Source organism: Triplophysa rosa, linkage group LG18, assembly GCF_024868665.1.
Source record: "Triplophysa rosa linkage group LG18, Trosa_1v2, whole genome shotgun sequence".
In the NCBI taxonomy this organism is placed as follows: Eukaryota; Metazoa; Chordata; class Actinopteri; order Cypriniformes; family Nemacheilidae; genus Triplophysa; species Triplophysa rosa.
This window is the reverse complement of record NC_079907.1, coordinates 9699122-9716915: the sequence shown is the minus strand read 5'-3', so window position 1 is coordinate 9716915 and position 17794 is coordinate 9699122. Positions and strand designations below refer to the sequence as shown.

Here is a 17794-nt window from a genome sequence, read left to right as displayed (position 1 = left end):
CATATTCAATAGTGTAATTAGATTACTGTAAAAATTACTCTCTCCAAAAAGTATTTAGTTACTTATTACTAATTACTTTCTATATCCTACATCAACCTTGATTAGTTAAGTGATTCAAGGATAGGCACGAAAGGGCTCTTTTATTTCATTCAAATAAATAATATTAAACTACATAAATTAGTATTATTAACTGACTAAAGTATTACAAATGTGAGAATTATACATTAAAGCACAGATTTTAAAGTTAGACTTTGAATTTTGATGTCAATTCCACTACTGCACACGCATATATTACACAAAGTATTTAGTTTAATTTCATCAAAAGTAACTAATTAAATTACAGAAAAAATAAGAGTAATCCCTTACATTACTTTTTCAAGGGAAAAGCAATTAAATTACAGTAACTAATTACTTAGTAACTAGTTACACCCAACACTGACCGACACATATCTGACTTGATATCTGAATTTATCCAAGTTGTTTACATATGAAAATAATTCTATATTATTAAAGTGTTATACATGTAATGAAAAAACTCAAAAAGTGTTTCAACATGTAATGAATTACGGCGACTTCTGCTGGAGTGATTTTGCCACTACAGCTTCAGAGTGTTTGATTCTGTATTGTCCAAAATGTTTTTTTGCCAAAGCCATGAGGTAACTTGATAGACAAATAATAATCTCAAATCTACAGTCTAAAATTATATTATATTATAGAAGAGATTATGACAACCATCTAATTCTATATTTTGATTTGTCTTTTACAGACACCTGCATATTTACACTGAAATAATTAACAATTAGCCTACTTAGTGACAACGACGATAATGCAAATAAATCCATTACAATTATAATAAATTATAATATCTAATGGATAAATATTTAGTTGTATACTTTGGGAGTATTCCAGTTACTTTTGCTGTCTTTGAATCAAAATGGTAATGGAGATGCGATTTAAAATGTGCATTGAAGATATTTATATAGTTCTACCGTTTGATATGTATTTTTTACACATTTTTTAGACATTAGCATAATTACATTATAAACTAATTTATATAAACAATTAATATCTAATGGATAATGATTTAGTTGTGTACTTTGGGTACTTTCCAGTTACTCGTGTTGTTTTAGAAATAAGATGGTAATGGACGTGCAATTTAAAAATATTTATTTATTCATTTAAGTAATTATTGTTTAACTTATTATTTAAGTGGTTTTAAATATGAAAAAATAATTATAAATAAACATTTAAATGAATAAGTATACAAATAATTCAGTCTTTTAAGTGCTAAGCTATATGTGCGTGAGAGAGAGAGAGAGAGCGAGAGAGAGAGAGCGAGAGAGAGAGAGCGAGAGAGAGAGAGAGAGAGAGAGAGAGAGAGAGGATAGGATAGGATAGGATGATGCTGAAACGCTGAAGGCTTGTGCTAGGAGCACAGTCAGTTCTGTCTCTGTTAAGGACACTGGAAATGTGCAGGTGAGTTTGTCACATCACATCTCTTACATTTAATCTAATTGAAATCTGTGTGTAAATGCACAGATTATCTCATTTACAGATTTAACGTTACTGCTGAAAACGTCAGCAGAAACAGCAACACCCTGCAGGGTCCGATTAATCATCAACACCACATATCATTCAGTTACGCTAACAGAAGATAATATCTTCCCGTTATATAGTCTATAGTCAATTGTGTGTGTTTCTGACACATTTGTTTGATCATTATCACGCGAAACGCTTCATCACTGTTGTTGTTAGCCCGCTAACGTCAGTTAGCTCACTTGGTTAGCTGAGGTGGTGGTTTAACGTTACTAGGCGCGATATAAGTGCGATTATATCGCGTCAGTGTTAGTTTGTGTTTGTGTCAGTGATTTGGATGTTGTTGGTGCTTGATACGAGTGTTATAAGTAGATACGATAAAGAATATAAGATGTATTTATCGTTTTTGTTGTTAAGAGTGTGTAAAATATGCATGTGATCTGTTTAGCTGTAGGTCAGACACTGGGTTATTAAAAGAGTTTATAGGCTCATGGCCATTAAGATGCTGTATTTTCATTTTTAAAGACGTACATTTTTGTTGGCATACATTCGTATATTATTTAGCAATAGGTTTAGTTTAAATTAAACATGTTTATTTTATTTTTGTGGGTGATGTTTCTAAGTGTTAGAATATAAAGGTTAAAGAGTCTATTTTAACTAGCAGTTTTCATCTGCATTTACTTAAAGTCAGTTTCATTCATTTATCCATTCTCTGCATGTACACTACAGTACTACTGTAAGCTCCATGGCAACAGCAGGTGTAAATCTATTATGTACAAAATTTTGTTTAGGCATTTGGAAGACACAGCTATCCAAAGCGACCGACAAGAGTAAAGGAAAACAATAACGTGTTATATCATTAGTCTCTCCACCTTACTAGGTGGTTTTTGATGTTCATTTCTGTTAACTGCTTTGAAGACGTTACATTGTCTGTTGGTTGTCTTTGTCAGACTTTATTTGTATTGCAGGATATGCATAGGTTACATGTTGTGCATGAAGACAAAATCGAATCTAGTTGTTGTTTTAAAGAAATTATACAACCTTATTGAGAACTATGAGTAAGAATGAATAAAACAAGGAAATGTACAGAAAGAAAAACAGGTATGGTTTTCGGGTATACTGCAAAGGCACTTATGGAATCTGGTGACTGTGAATTTAGATTCGAGTTTCCCTCATGCTTTACAAATCCTTTGTTTCACAACATGCACAATGTCTTTTGAAAGTAGATCAGAGGCTGCATTGTGTCTACTTTTAAATAGTGTCTTAGTTTTGAGAACTCTTCAGAGCTGTACTGTTTGATGGGCTGTGGCACCGTGACCGTGTCCTGTAACCACAGGGCACAATGATCATGTGTTTGTGCCCTGCTGTGGGTACATACTGTACAGCTTATCAAGGGCTGGGTCAGTCTGCACACAGTCCGATTGATTATTTAGGATGGATCAGCTAAGGCCAGTCCAGAAGTTAAGTGAGGTGCACACTGATCCAAAAAACAATTGATATTTCTAGAAAATCATAAGAGTGAATTCTGTGAAAACTATGCTTAGATTACATTAGACATGGTTTTACTTTCAATGTGCATAGAAAGGGTTTTTCCCAACCACAATATAAAAACTGGCCATCTGATGAAATTAGATTTTAGACATCAGGAATCAAACTTGATTTCCCTTTTTGAAGGAAATGTTTGTGTTTTTGCTATGTTGGGTCATAAACAAGACATCTCATGTGAAATCACTGTCCTATATTTTTATCAGTTCCCCTCACTAAAGTTCGTTTCATGGTCTACTCACAAATATATTTTCTTCTCTCAGGTGTATCTGTCATGGATGCAAATGTGATGCCAAAATTCGCCTCCAAAGACGAGGAAATTGACTTCTGGAAGGCTCTTTCACTCAAGTACAAGAAAAGGTAAGAGAAACACTGAGCACACACTCAGCTCAGGTTTTGTGGTCTGATACCTGATAGGTTTCTTTCATGTTGTCCTCACCCAGCACTATTCACAAACTCTTTCTAATGAACATTTTAAGGCTGTCAAACGATTAATCGCAACCAGAATAAAAGTTTGTGTGTACATAAATATGTCTGTGTGGGCTGGGACGATATATCGTGCAATTCTTATGCTCAGTTTCTCAATGAATTACGGTTAAACGCCACCACATCCGAAAGCCAGGGGGCGCTCTCGCGCAGAAACTCCAAATACGGGACACAGAAGAAGTTTATTTACTCGCATAGGTTGCGTCCGAAATCCCCTACTTCCATACTATATAGTAGGTGAAAATGAGTATGAGTCATGAATAGTATGTCCGAAACTTCAGTATGCGAAAAAAACAGTAGGTGAGAAATACCCGGATGGTCTACTACTTCCGCCGAGATTCGTGAGTGAGGATCGGATGGACACTTCTCTATCACATGATGCCACGGGAGCTGAGCAACGGTCAAATTTCAAAAGTAAATGAAATAAATATAGCGCTAAACTTTAAGGCGGACGTCTGTTTTTAATGTAAGCGCCAATAAATTAATTTCTCGTGACTATCAACTCTCACGTGTAGGTTGTTGTTAATACGTCATAGGTCAAAGAGCATACGAGTCACATGACCATAAAACATGGCGGACATAGTATGTCCGAAATGTATTCCTCACTCATACTATATAGAACGTACTGTTTCGACGGCCGATAAGCACACTTAGCAAGTACAAACATATACAGTAACGTTAATTAATGTGGTGTTTCTAATTATGTGATAAAAACCAGTTTTACAAAATACTCTGGATTTTCCCCAATAAAATGTGTAACGCTACGTTTTACTACGAAATGATATGTAATATCTAATTATATAGTCAAGTCAGATTTATTTTTATAGTGCTTTATTTGTATCGTATCAAAGCAGCTGTACCCAAAAAAAGCAAAAACAAAAGAAAAACACATGTTAGCCAAACGTAGAATAAATAGATAACCTTAAACAGTAGTTGTATAACTTACACTGGAAAGCTTTCCGAAACATCTCGCGAGACCCTAGCAAAAATGTTACGATATATCCAGAACGTGATGCATGATGGGAGACACTTACCCCTGAATACCGCTCGGAAGCGGTTTTCAATATAGTGTGGGTTTAGTGTGTTTGTAAGGGCACTGCACTTTGGCGTTTCTAAGACATTGGACAGACTTGTGATCTTACTTCATGTCGCGTGCACGTGCTCTCAAGTGGTCAAGACCGCAAGTGGAGGTATTTGGACGCAGCCATAGTTCCAGGAAATGCCAATGGTCATATTCTATCGCTGTTCTTCAAACCTTTTGAGGTATTTTCATGATAAAGTATATTAATAATGATGATGTTTGACAAGTGTTGCTTTTTCAAATGCACGTTATAAACGACTCAATCTCGTAGTGATTTTAGATCGAGCAGTATCTTACTTCTTACTGATCAAAGAGCCGTAGTTCACGGAAGAGGTGTGCATAAAATACAGAATCGAAGCCTTTACGATTTCCGAATTGCCTTAGACAGGTATAATTCGTGTGAATTGCGATATATCCCTTAGTATTTATAAAAACAAACACATTAATGCATATATTCAAGAAAAATATGAAAATTAATAAACAATTATGTATTATTATATATTTTTTTGTAAATATTAATAAATACACGTAACTATTTTCTAAATACAGTATGTACACATGTATGCGTGTACAAAATTAAAATGCACAGTACACAGACATATATGATGTAAACACAAAATTTTCTTCTGGATGCGATTAATCGTTTGACAGCCCTAGAACATTTGCATCCCTTGAATCAACACCAGTGAATGCTGGGAATAAAACCAATGCAACCTGTTCTTTTACATTACAAGAGCTGTGTCACAACAATTCCTGTATGTTATGAAGTGTTCTTAATCTGCCAGTCAAAGCTTTTCTTTCCGTCACCTGTTTGTTTTATGTAATCCACCACAGTGGGAATTTCCTTAGGTGGGTTTATCCATTGTGACGGGAATACAGACCCACGCTGCTCTGTTTCCCCTGAAAAGCTCTCAATGATGATGTAGTATGAAAAGATTACACAAAACTGAGTGTGGATTAGGACTGAAAGACTAAAAGCATTTCTCGATCAAAGGTTTTGGACCTGCCTGGTTTGTGTAAAGGCATTCAGATCATTGGCAGAATCAGGTAGCTTGTAACATCAATGTGGAAATGTACACATGCATACACACCCAACTTTGTGATAAACAATCTGAAGGTTACGCCTAGTTACGCGAGAAAACAATTAATCACGATGAGGATTTTACGGCTCCAAGGGATCCCTAATCTAAACAAAACATTAGCATTAACACATTAACACTGCTCCTTATTTAGTATGCATCAGCTCCCAAAAAATATTCTATCGTCATTTATTCACCCTCACGTTGTTCAAAACCTGTATATGAGAAGATATTTTGAGGTTTTATGTCCACTTAAAAAGGGGAAACGTTGCCATTTTTAGATGCTTCCAATGCCATAATGCTGGGTGGTGTGCATAAAGAGGGCAACAGACAGCGTTTGGACACCAGTGAACTGTAAACAAAACTGAGGTTATAAATAAATACGATTATCAATGAGTTATCTGAGGTTTTGGCAGCATGAATAGCCGTACATTAATCCATTGAAAATATTCTCTGTGTGACATCAGAACCGACATTTTGCGGAGTACATTTTTGAGATTATTTTTTTCTCGATGGGAAATGACGAATGTGTGTTGTTGTGTTTGACCTCTTATCTGTGTGTGTGATTGTGTGTCTTCAGCATATCCTGTACTGAAAGCATTCATTACATTACACGGTCTGTAGGTAATGGATGCCATCTTTGTTTATTTTTGTCAAGTTATTTTAAGTCTGTGGGGCAGGCGAGAGCTCTCATGTACCGTTTACTGTTGCACGTGATTTCTAGGATCATCCACCATTAACAAAAAGCACATATTTTATAGTAAATCTAAGAAGCACTGATGTAGTTAAGTAGTATATTTTTAATTTACTGATTTGCTAGAGGGAAAAAACCATAAACAATGGGTCAGTAGTCATTTTACTCTGCTTTAAACCCATTTTTCAAAGTAGAGAACAAGCCGCTTTTCGTGTGTTTCGGTTTATCCTGGTACGTGTGTGTTGTGTCCAGTTATAAGGAAGCACAGGAGGAGTTGCTGGAGTTCCAGGAAGGGAGCAGAGAGCTGGAGGCCGAGCTGGAGACACAACTGGGCCAAGCTGAGAATCGCATCAGAGACCTGCAGTCAGACAACGAAAGAATGCACCACGAGCTCGAGTCGCTCAGGGTACGAGCACGTGAGCTGAACAATATTCCTGATCTTCTGCTTTTTACACATTGCTGTCTGTGTGTTGTAGGAGAAGCTGGAGCAGCATTATTCCCAGAGCTATAAGCAGATCTCCATGCTGGAGGATGACCTCAGTCAGACTCGAGGCATTAAAGAACAGCTGCACAAATATGTCAGAGAGCTGGAGCAGGCCAATGATGACCTGGAGAGAGCTAAGAGGTCAGAGGACGTCATCTTACCCTTTTCCACACATTTTACTCTACCCAGAACATGAAAGTGTAACAAAGCTCTAGTCTGCAAAGACGATATGAAATATCACTCAAAAGAAAACGCAAATAAAAATCCTCTGCGTCTGATTGGATTGTTAAGGCTTTTGCATTGATGTAATTGGTTGATGCCATTTTTGACACCGGGGGTTATTTAATAATAAAGGAAATGGGGTCTATTTGATTATACAGTATGTATTCTGTCTTGTGGTTTCTTTGTTCTCACAAATGATTCTGTGTCTCTTATGGTCTGTTACTGCAGAGCCACAATTACGTCTCTGGAGGATTTCGAGCAGAGGCTGAATCAGGCCATAGAGAGGAACGCGTTCCTGGAAAGTGAACTGGATGAGAAGGAGTCTCTCCTTGTGTCTGTACAGAGACTAAAAGATGAAGCCAGAGGTGTTTTTTTCCCTTTCCTCTATGAAATCTGTTTGCAAATGTGTGAATACAGAAACTGCTGCTTCATGGCTTAGGTGCTCACATGATGTTCACAGACATGTTTGGTCCTGTTCTGTCACTGAAAAAGCTTTCCTGTTTGCTGAGCTGCTTGTGGAATAAAGTCATATATAGTATATAGTTGATAAGCGATAGTCACAATGTATCTAAACAAAGACGCGCGTCTGTGTAGACCTGCGGCAAGAGCTTGCGGTGCGAGAAAGGCAGCCGGAGATGACAAGGATGTCCGCTCCCAGCTCTCCAACTCCTGACAACGATAAAACAGACTCGGCCGTCCAAGCCTCTCTCTCCCTGCCTGCTACGCCTCTTAGCAAGAACCTAGACAATGCTTTCTCCAACCAGACTGGTAAACAGCTAGACCTTTCAATCTCTCTCTCTCTGAACGTTTTACGAGGTCAAGCAAGTTTGCACAATTGATGTGATTCTTCTCTGCAGTTCTGGTCACCAGCAGCACCAGTTCAGCCCTCACTCCATCTGCTAGAATATCAGCCCTCAATATTGTCAGTGATTTACTGCGCAAAGTTGGGGTGAGTAGATACAGTATAAATGGACAGTTCACACAAAAATAAAAAATCTGTCAACATTTAGGCAAGGCAAGTTTTCCTGGACGGTCAATGGTGGCCAAGAACTGTTTGGTTTCAAGCATTCTTCCAAATATCTTTCTCTGCGTTCATCAGAACAAAGAAATTTATACAGATTTGGAACAACTTGGTTTTGTTTGCGTAAATGGATTAAGTATGTGGTTGTTGTGTTTCTTAGGCATTGGAGTCAAAACTCGCAGCTTGTAGAAACTTTGCCAAGGAGCAGGCAGCCAGGAAAAACTATGTCACGAATGTCAACGGCAATGTGATTAATGGAGAGATGGGAAATTACTCTCACTCGCTTCACACATCCTACTACGATAAAGCGTGAGTCTGCCATTGCCACACTTCAGGGAAACCACTCAATAAAACATTAGATGTCCATATGAATATGTTGGTTTAATATGAACTGCTTTATGTAATGTGTAATATTTAGTTTTAATTCACATATTATTGGAGATACAGTACACTTCTATCAGATCTTCTTCTGAGACTTCTGTGTATTTCTCTCCGCAGAAGAGAGAGGGTCATTTTCCCGGCATTGCTTCTGGGTAAATGATCTGTGTAGTAGTTTTGTTTGGGGGTCCATGCATGCCAGTTAATAACCCCCATGTATGACTTTTAAGATCATATCATCTCCACTAACATCTTGGTTGTGGCTTAAATCTTACTGTATACAGAGGTGCACTCCAAATGTTTGTTTAAATGTGTTCAATGTTTTTAACAAAACAGAGGTCTGATGTTTTGAGTTAACAGCTGTAGATCTCCAAAAAACATTGAAACAATGCTGTCTTGCTCTATAATGATCATAGCTGACGACTCAAAACTCGCAAGGCACTTGAAAAAACATTCCACAAACGTATGGAGTTGACCTTGAGTGCTGAGCTGAGATAGTTTCTCTTCATCAGTCTGTTAGTATTCATTGATTTACAGGGTTCTGTAGGACTGTCCTAGCAATGATCATTCATTTTCCTTTCTAAAGTCAACATGAAATGGCACTCACATCCTTTTTGATTGCTGTAATGTTTGTTTTATGTAATCCACCGATATGTAATTCCGAGTTGAAATGGGATGGTTAGTTGGGAAAAAAATGATAATGTGCAGCCACAGAAAAAATTAAGAGACCTATCTCAAAATTATTTTCAGTTTTTCTGAATTTACTGTTTATTGGTATGTGTTTAGGTAAAACGTTTTGTTTCATTCTATGAACTACTAACAATATTTTCCCCACATTTCAAATAGAAATATTGTTTCAATTTGCAGAAAATGAAAATAACAGAAAATCTGCTTTTTTTTAAACCCCAAGTACTGCAAAGAAAACAAGTTCATGTTCACTTTTAAGCAATAAAACAGTCATATTTGTACATGTATCTAGGAAGCAAAAAATTATGTGATACCCGATATATTTTTATCACAGTTTTCATGTGCCTTGTCATCCTATCAGTCTTTTACATCGGTGTCGGATGACTATGTCACTCCTGAGGTTTGATTTTGTTGAATTTTAACAGACACTGGTCTGGATTCGCCACAATACATCTAGAAATGCTGATTTGAATGTAAATTGGGAGTGGCCTCTTCATTTTTTCTGTGGCTGTCCAGTATGGACCAGCACAGCTTACTGTAACCCTGTCCCAATTTTTCAAATGTTGATACAGAAAATTGTATAATGTCAACTTAACTGTTAACTAATTGCATTTTGATTGAGGACCACATAAATGACAAACATTTAATTCTTTGGAATAACATCTTTCAGTGAATCCTCTACGATAAGACTAAGAACACATTACTAAAGTCAATTTCCTGTTGACTTTAAGCATGTTTATAGATAACTTTAAGAAGACAGATAAACATCTCCAAAACATGCACATGTCTATTGGATCAGGTCTAGATTGTTTATTTATGTCTATTAAGCATTATCATCAGAAGGACTGGCTCTATGAAGCATCTACAACTGAACCGCAGTGTAACGCAGTTCTCCACCGCAGTGCTGAGTCAGTGTGTCCTGCATCTTGAGTATCAGGAGATGGTAAAGGTTATGATGAGAACATCCAGGGGTTGTGTTTCTGCTGTGTAAGACTCACCAGTGCTATATAAGAGCTACTGTATATACTGTAACACAGACAGAGTTCAAACCCGAAGCCAGGGAAGAATAACAGTAGAATAAGCACAATATCATCTATTTGTACATTTTGTAATAGAAAGTAGGCGTTAGTGATCTGATTTTGTTTTGGTGAAGTATAAATGTTTGCTGTCCTTAGCTGTGTGTGTGCTTCCAGGAAGTGTTTTGCTGATGGGAGTCATCAGATTACCTTTGTAGGGATAGACAGGAGAGTGTTTGTGTCTCTGGGGCAGTATTGAGTGGTCTGTGAAATCGGCTCTTGAAGGCCATATGCCTAAAAAGTCTAAAGTTTCAGTGTCGAGTCTGTTCTGCTAGCCTGTCTGACCAGTTTCCTCTAATTTCGGGTGTGAGCTTTGCTACATGTTTTAACCCTGCATTTGGTTTGGGAAAAACCTTTTTTATTTTTCAGGTTCATGTGCAAATGCTGTCCATGCCGTCTAGTTTTAGTACTCTCAGCATTTTAATTCTGTTAGTCTGAAAAGAAATACTACAATCTTAACAGCTGCATGAGTGGACCTTTGGGACCTTCTGTATTGGCTTATAATGTAAAGCTAAGAGTTCAAATACCCTCTGTAAAGCTTCTAACCAGAGTCGTATGTTTCTCTGAGCACAGCAGGACAGTGAATGGTTTGGACCCTGGTTCCGTGACGAACATCACCGCCCCTCCACGCTCCAACTCTTCGTCAAGCTTTGTGCTCAGCGTGTGACCTTCAGACCCTCAAATACACAACAAAGAACTACTATACAGCAATATACCAATTAATTTTAATAAACTACTGATGCTGTCTTTCTGGATTCAGATTACAGTGGGTTCCAACGGGGTTAGTAGCAGCACCTAATGATTTTTCTCTCTGTTGGAGTGTTCTACACTTTAGTCGAGTAATTGTTAATAGTTCCTAAAATAATAGTGTATATCAACATCTAATATATTTATGGTTGCTGTTTGTAAAGATATGAACTTATATGTACATATTTAGTTACGTTCTTTCTGTTCTTTTCAAATGTCTTTTACCACGTTCCAGTGTATTTATTGCTATGTTGTTATAGATGGCAATATTTGTGGAATCTGCTTAAAGGGAACTAATATTCGTTTGCACATTATATGTGTTTGTGTAAGAAGGTGGATCTGATATACATATATATATATAATATACTGTATATTGATATGGAAAGAAAATGAATGTGTAAATTGGAAGATTAGACTTTAATATGCACTTACCGTACATGTGCCGGTAACTGGTTTCCATATAATCCTTGTGTCTTAATCTTGACTCACAAGGTCAGTTTAGAGTCTTTAATGTGTGCCTCACATGGGTGATCTTCCTGTGTTTCGTCCTTTTAAACATTTGACCTGGTGCAAGTGTGACAAAGTAGGATTTGGACAGGAATGAGGATACAGCAGGTTTAAACATTGTACTGGTAATACTGACAATCGACTGACTAATATGACACTCAGGTTGGTTTCCCAGCCCCATAGTATTTTAATTCAAATGTGCACACCTTCATTTTTATAGACTTTTCCTGGTGATAAATGACAAATCCTAATCAGTTTGGTTTGAATAGTGCAATGTGTTCCAGGTGCACTTTGTTATTTTGTGAGCTCAAATAAATGGTTGTGTTCTCAGTTACACTTCAAGACTCCTACTGTAATAACTGTATTGTGTTCAAATGTTTTTGTATGTAATAAGGCTTTAATACTTCTTGAATAGTACAACAAATCATTCATTTACATGTATCCAGATTTTTATGACCTTCCAAGCAGGTCTCAACAACACCCTGTGAATATTCTTGAAATCTTGCTATTCCCTACTTTCTCATTGATGCTCGCAATGATTGGACAGACAACCTGTAAAATCATTCAAACAGCAATAACAGAACAATCAACACTTCAAAAAACCTTATTGGCAAAAATGTCCCATGTTTGCTTCTTGAGCATTAGGTTCTCGCAGCAGTCCATTCAGACAGCAGTGAAGAAGTCTCAGCTACCTCCTCCACTCTTCTTTACAAGTTCATCCATTTGTCTTTGCCTCCTTTCCAGCACTTCAAGACGTTTGGCCTCATTACGGGACCTCTCCAACTCCCTGAAGTCTGCCACATCCTCCATGAACATATGCCTTAATGCACAATACAGAAACATGATGTTCAAAATCACAACAGTGGTCTTGTTATCAGTTTTATAAAGGCTTTTTCGTTACGCTTCGTATTTTCATTACACTTTGCAATTCTTCTACCTCACATATTTCATTAGTGTCCATTGAAACTACTTGGTAGTAAATTCAGCCTCGGATTTTTGGTCTTTATAACGTTGTGCATTTCAGGACATACAAGGATTATACAATGATAACGTCACAGAAAATGTAATTGTGGTTTTTCATATTTATCCATCTCTCTCTATATATGGGGTTATAATGTTACGTGAAAATGACAGACAGGCGTTGAAGCAGCAGGCGCATCCTGTTCTAAACCTTTACATGTGTCCATAATAGCATATGCCCGTGCAGCATGCATAATACTTAGCATGTGTGTTCTCAATACACACCATATGTATTTTTCCATAATCTACAAGCTTGCTGACATGTGCAGTGTCAATGTCAAAGGGGGTGTGATCTCCTCACCTGTTGAGAAACGCCGTGGCCAAACCTACGAGCAGTGTCCCAAAAAGAATCGGTTTTGTAAGACGCTTTCCAGCAGATAGTTTGGACTGTTTCATCATGATATATCAAAGTTTATAGTTTCTGTGTTATCTTCGCAGAAAAATAAGCCTCCAAACTACTGTAACTCTTGATTTGGACACGGAATAAAATGAACTGCACATAATCACTGCTTAACTTCCGGTGACGACCCGCGCGTGATTTAACAAATTATGTATGAGCATCACTTACTATTCTTGTATTGCCAGATAAAGTAGGTTCATAGTTGAATAGTTATTTGTCCAGAATTACTTAATGTTTTGAATTTTTATCGATAAACAGATTCATGAGGGTGGAACCTTTTAATAGGAACTTTAGTGGGACGTATTTACTGACGGACCAGAGCCGTGTAGTGTAGCAACAGACAACCGCTGTAATCTGCATCAGCGATGGGAACTTTACACAATTTTGATCAGGTAGATTTCCACGACACAGCTTTATTTACAGTGTTTATGAAGGCTTTTTGAGCACAAATTACATTTTTATTAGCATTTTTATGCACTTGCAAGTCCGTTTTTACCCATCCTTAATGTTTAATTCTGGCATAGTTCACTGGTTAAAATAATAATGATAATAAAAAAGAAGCTATCACAGACATTATAATGGTTTTAAAGACTTTTATGAGAATTTGATTTGTTTTAATCGAAACTGCAATAGTCTCTGTGGGTGTGTACTGGTGGGATGTTATGTGGCAGATAGGAAGCCATTCAATCCTACTGGAATAAGACCCAAAACACACAACATAAAGGGATTTTTGTAATGAACCGCTGATGGTTTCAATAAAATTGCGGTGTGATTCTTAACGTAAACTAGTTTTACACTGTAGGACTATAAGAATCATAATATAAAAGCTATGCCTGTCTATCTCAAGGTGTTGAACCCCTGATTTATCGGCGATGGCAGGAAAGAATCGATTCTCTGCCTCTGACAGGTTCGAGTATCTGCAGGGGCTGGTTACAGAGTTTCAGGACACCGACAGTGAGGGTATGTCAATGGAATGGATGGAAAGCATTTTGACCACATCTGTGCTTAAAGTAGTTTGCATCTGCATCTACTTTCCTTCATTTGACAGAATATAGTCAGTACACAAGTTATACAGCTGACTTTTGAATTAAAACATTTGCTCATCTTAAAATAATCTCTCTTTTTTTGTAGAGGCTAAAGAGCAAGTGCTGGCAAACTTGGCCAACTTTGCCTACGATCCATCCAACATGGAAGCCCTACAAATTCTCCAGGTCACAGAGCTCTTCATGGACATGCTGACAGAAGAAAATGAGAACTTTATAGAGTTTGGAATTGGTAAGTTTGTAATGTTGAAATCAGACTCTGTTATAGATAAGTTCTTTGTGTATTTAAAAAGGATTATACAGAATGTGTGTACTGTATAGTAAGAATTAGTATAAACACTGTAATATGGTGTTTAACTAAAGTTAAAGACTTGCAATTATTTTTGGTTAGTTTATGTACATTTTCATTATTAAAAAATTTGTGAAGCCATATATTCCATTCTATATATTTCTATATATTTAATCATTTAGGTATATATATTTACTGTACATGTGCTTTGGAACTGTCCAAAATTTTAAAAAGCATTTTAGAAATAAATGTACTGATCTATAATCTACAGGTGGCTTGTGTAACATGAGTATGGACCGGGAGTGTCGGGATCAGATCCTACAAAGCGGTGGTGTTCCGTTAGTGATAGCCTGCTTGTCAAGTAACCGAGACGAGACGGTTCTTTCTGCCATCACGACATTAATGAACCTCACCACGGCCTCTTCGCGTTCTGAGACCACAGACAGCTCGGTGGTGCATTGCATGCTGCGTTTCTCTCTCACACAGAACCCACGTCTCAAGAACATGGCTTCAGTTTTCCTGCAGGACTACTGCACTCAAGAACAAGTACACAAAGCCCAGGAGGCAATGCAGGGACAGAGCCAATCAGCTGTGGGCATTCCACTTCCAAAAGACTGAATACAATACTGCATTGTATCGTTACTGAAAAATTTGTAAAGGTTTAAATGCTAAGTTACGAGTTAACTTAGCATTAAGAGTGCTGGTATTGTATGTCTGATGTCATTTAAGATTATTTGAAAAATGATTCTACGGAGAAATATACATATTTGATATTGAGAAATGTACACATCTTAGTATCTTCAGACATCATCAATGAGATATGAAAAGTTTGTCTTCATTTAAAACTTTTTTTTTATTTCTTAAAATTCTTGAGTGCAAAAGATGCATGCGTTGTTATACTAAAAATAGACACATGGGGGAGACTTTTAACACATGCATTGTAAGAATTCCACTTTTCACATGTCAAGAATTCAGTTACTCAAAAGATTTTAATTGTTATATCCAAATTTGTTGATCATTTTACTGGAGGCAATGAGGGCATTTTTCATTAAAAAAAATATTTCCCAGGCAATTAAACACATGCTAAGAAGCATCCAGTCAATGAAAGATGGCACTATGATTAGTTGCAAGGAAATTTAAAAATAATTTCTGGCACATTGGTCCCTTACCCTGAATGATCCTCACAAAGCTATGTGTTAGTACAAACCAAAGCAGTCATGACTTTCCAGCAGACACATTAAAATACTGAAAGAGGACCTCGCTCCATATGGTCTCAATACCAGCATCATTCAGACTTTTTTCTTAGAAAAATGTTCACATCACAAGCCAAAAAGGAAACAGGCAAAGAACACCTGAGATCACACGCAGAGAAGTTAAAAGTGTAACTACCTAGAAAAAAATGATTTGTGCTTTAAGACTTTTATTTTAGAGACATAATTCAAACCGGTAATATGAGGTTCATGTTTGGCCAATGCTGTTCAATCCCACTCTTTCTGGTATGTTTTTAACTCCGAAGCTGCTTTAAGAACACTAGTGCTGGTGGCCAATGGAGAGCACTAGAGGTATCAGACAGCCTAGGTGCAAAAGTTATATTGATTCAACGCAATTAACATTGACAAATTAACAAAATTTTAAAATTGATTCAATGGTTGCTTGCTATCTGGGTATAGATTTAATACAAATCCTATATATATTTCTGGACAATGGTGAATTAAAAAATAAAATGAAGAGCCACAAAGCTGTATATTAAACTTTAAAACACTTGGGTATATTGAAACTTATAGTTACTTTTAATATTGAAATTTTAAATTTAAGATGCAGTATAACAAACAAAATTTCACAAAAATAGCTGTAAGTAGAGGCTGCAATCATGTGAACCTCTGCCTTTATAGGAAGGTGATGTTAATTTCGACAACACACCAGGATTCCATGTTAATTAAGCAATGAATGAAGGATATTCCCTGTTGTAACATCCACCCGTTGTAAAAAGAAAAGTGACATCTAGTGGGATAGTAGTTAAAGTAACATTATAACATTATTATAATAACATTAACAAATGAATGTTCAGTGCTTGCGTAAATATGAAGGAAAAAAATCGATTCACAGCTTTTGAGAATCGATATTGAATTGATCCGTTTAAAAAACGATGAATCGTCTTTTTTGCCCAGCCCTATATAAAAGAGATATACAGTAATAACAGACCATGCATACTTTGCATACTGAAACAACCAAAGTTTAGGTTGTAAACAGACAATGGTTTCATGTTATCTTTGGTTTACATGATTAAGTACCATTTGTCAAATACAATTCACAAAAAATATAAAGAATTTTAAGAAGGTACATGTTTAACATTTAAAATGTGAGTATTTGAATTATAAAAAAGGTTTATAAAACAAAATGAGTATGTACTGGGTAATTCAAAATGCCCATAAGTTGATATCTTCCTGTTGGCGGGTCTAAAAGCTATCACAGGTGTGCTTTTCAATTCACAGTCCCAGCAGTTTTTCGGTCTGTTCTCTCAGTTTGTTCTTCTGGATCTAGGAATAAGAGTAACAGCGTCAGTGCTATTAAACGGTTCAATCTGTCAACAGCCAACCACAAGCCTTTAAAAGCAAAGGTGTTGTAGTAGCTATAAGGCCCCGGTCTTTATTTGCCTGAGACCACTTTAGTGGGTTTCACGCAGACAGGGAAACTGCTTAAAATTCTTCTGTCTGGAGTCTGATGCGAGTCGGCCCAAATAAACACAGTTTTTACATTTTCTTCATATTTTATATGATGTGCCCAAACTTTCTATGGTCTAAATAAGCTGTAAAATGTTCACTTACCTTTCCTGTGACAGTCAGAGGATATCCCTGAACAAAAGTTATATAGCGTGGCACCTTATAATGAGCAATCTGAAAAAAAACAGTAATAGTTCAATGGCACGTGACTTTGCAGTTGTATACCCGTGGCGGCTAACAGAAAGCACACTTCAGACACATATGGTTCTGACCTTTCCCTTGCAGTATTCTCTGATCTCCTCCGCAGTGCATTCCAGATCAGCTTTTAGTTTAATACAAGCACAAACCTCCTCTCCCATTCGCTCATCTTTCACTCCAATCACCTGTGTGGACAAACGCAGAGGCATCGCTGCTTTTGATGTGCATTAGAAATAATGGCGTTACCGTATAATGTGTCTTGTTAACATTCCAACCTGTGCTTCTTGAACTTTAGGGTGTGTGTGTAAAAATTGTTCGATCTCAGCAGGGTAGACGTTCTCTCCTCCTCGGATGATCATGTCCTTGATGCGTCCTTCGATTCTGCAGTATCCAAACTTGTCCAAAGTTGCAATGTCACTGCATGGATGGCATAACAAACTTAACTTGATGAAAACATTCATGTAGACACTGAAGGGAATATCGCATGTACTTACCCCGTCTTGTACCAGCGGTCTTTTGTGATGCAATCCCGGGTTTTTTCCTCATCTTGCCAGTATTCCAGCATCACGCAGTACCCCCGG

At 37.0% G+C, this 17794-nt stretch overlaps 3 protein-coding genes across 5 annotated transcripts in view; 2 read left to right on the top strand and 1 right to left on the bottom strand.

Annotated features, from left to right (window-relative positions):
* The first annotated feature begins 1366 nt into the window (after positions 1-1366).
* ndel1a (nudE neurodevelopment protein 1-like 1a) lies at positions 1367-11879 on the top strand. Of its 3 annotated transcripts, XM_057357937.1 has the most exons (10): positions 1367-1476; positions 3345-3441; positions 6674-6827; positions 6898-7046; positions 7356-7492; positions 7722-7895; positions 7985-8076; positions 8309-8457; positions 8647-8681; positions 10863-11879. In XM_057357937.1, the coding sequence occupies exons 2-10, from the start codon at positions 3356-3358 to the stop codon at positions 10871-10873; spliced, it is 987 nt and encodes a 328-aa protein (XP_057213920.1). In that variant the 5' UTR covers positions 1367-1476; positions 3345-3355; the 3' UTR covers positions 10874-11879. The 3 variants fall into 3 exon arrangements, with proteins under 3 accessions (XP_057213920.1, XP_057213918.1, XP_057213919.1); XM_057357935.1 differs by lacking the exon at positions 8647-8681; XM_057357936.1 differs by lacking the exons at positions 1367-1476; positions 3345-3441; positions 8647-8681 and adding an exon at positions 3535-4830.
* Positions 11880-13274: 1395 nt separating this feature from the next.
* Positions 13275-14916, top strand: armc7 (armadillo repeat containing 7). Its single transcript, XM_057357938.1, has 4 exons — positions 13275-13355; positions 13811-13923; positions 14095-14238; positions 14567-14916. The coding sequence occupies exons 2-4, from the start codon at positions 13836-13838 to the stop codon at positions 14911-14913; spliced, it is 579 nt and encodes a 192-aa protein (XP_057213921.1). The 5' UTR covers positions 13275-13355; positions 13811-13835; the 3' UTR covers positions 14914-14916.
* A 180-nt stretch (positions 14917-15096) lies between these two features.
* The window catches only part of acsf2 (acyl-CoA synthetase family member 2), a 17725-nt gene continuing 15027 nt past the window's right edge, over positions 15097-17794 (bottom strand). Inside the window, exons 12-16 of the mRNA XM_057357933.1 lie at positions 17708-17794; positions 17489-17630; positions 17288-17398; positions 17121-17189; positions 15097-16832 (exon numbers count right to left, since the gene is read on the bottom strand). The exon at positions 17708-17794 is cut by the window's right edge and continues 65 nt beyond it. Coding sequence (XP_057213916.1) covers positions 16782-16832; positions 17121-17189; positions 17288-17398; positions 17489-17630; positions 17708-17794 — 460 coding nt within the window. The 3' untranslated portion in view covers positions 15097-16781. The remainder of the gene's footprint in view (positions 16833-17120; positions 17190-17287; positions 17399-17488; positions 17631-17707) is intronic.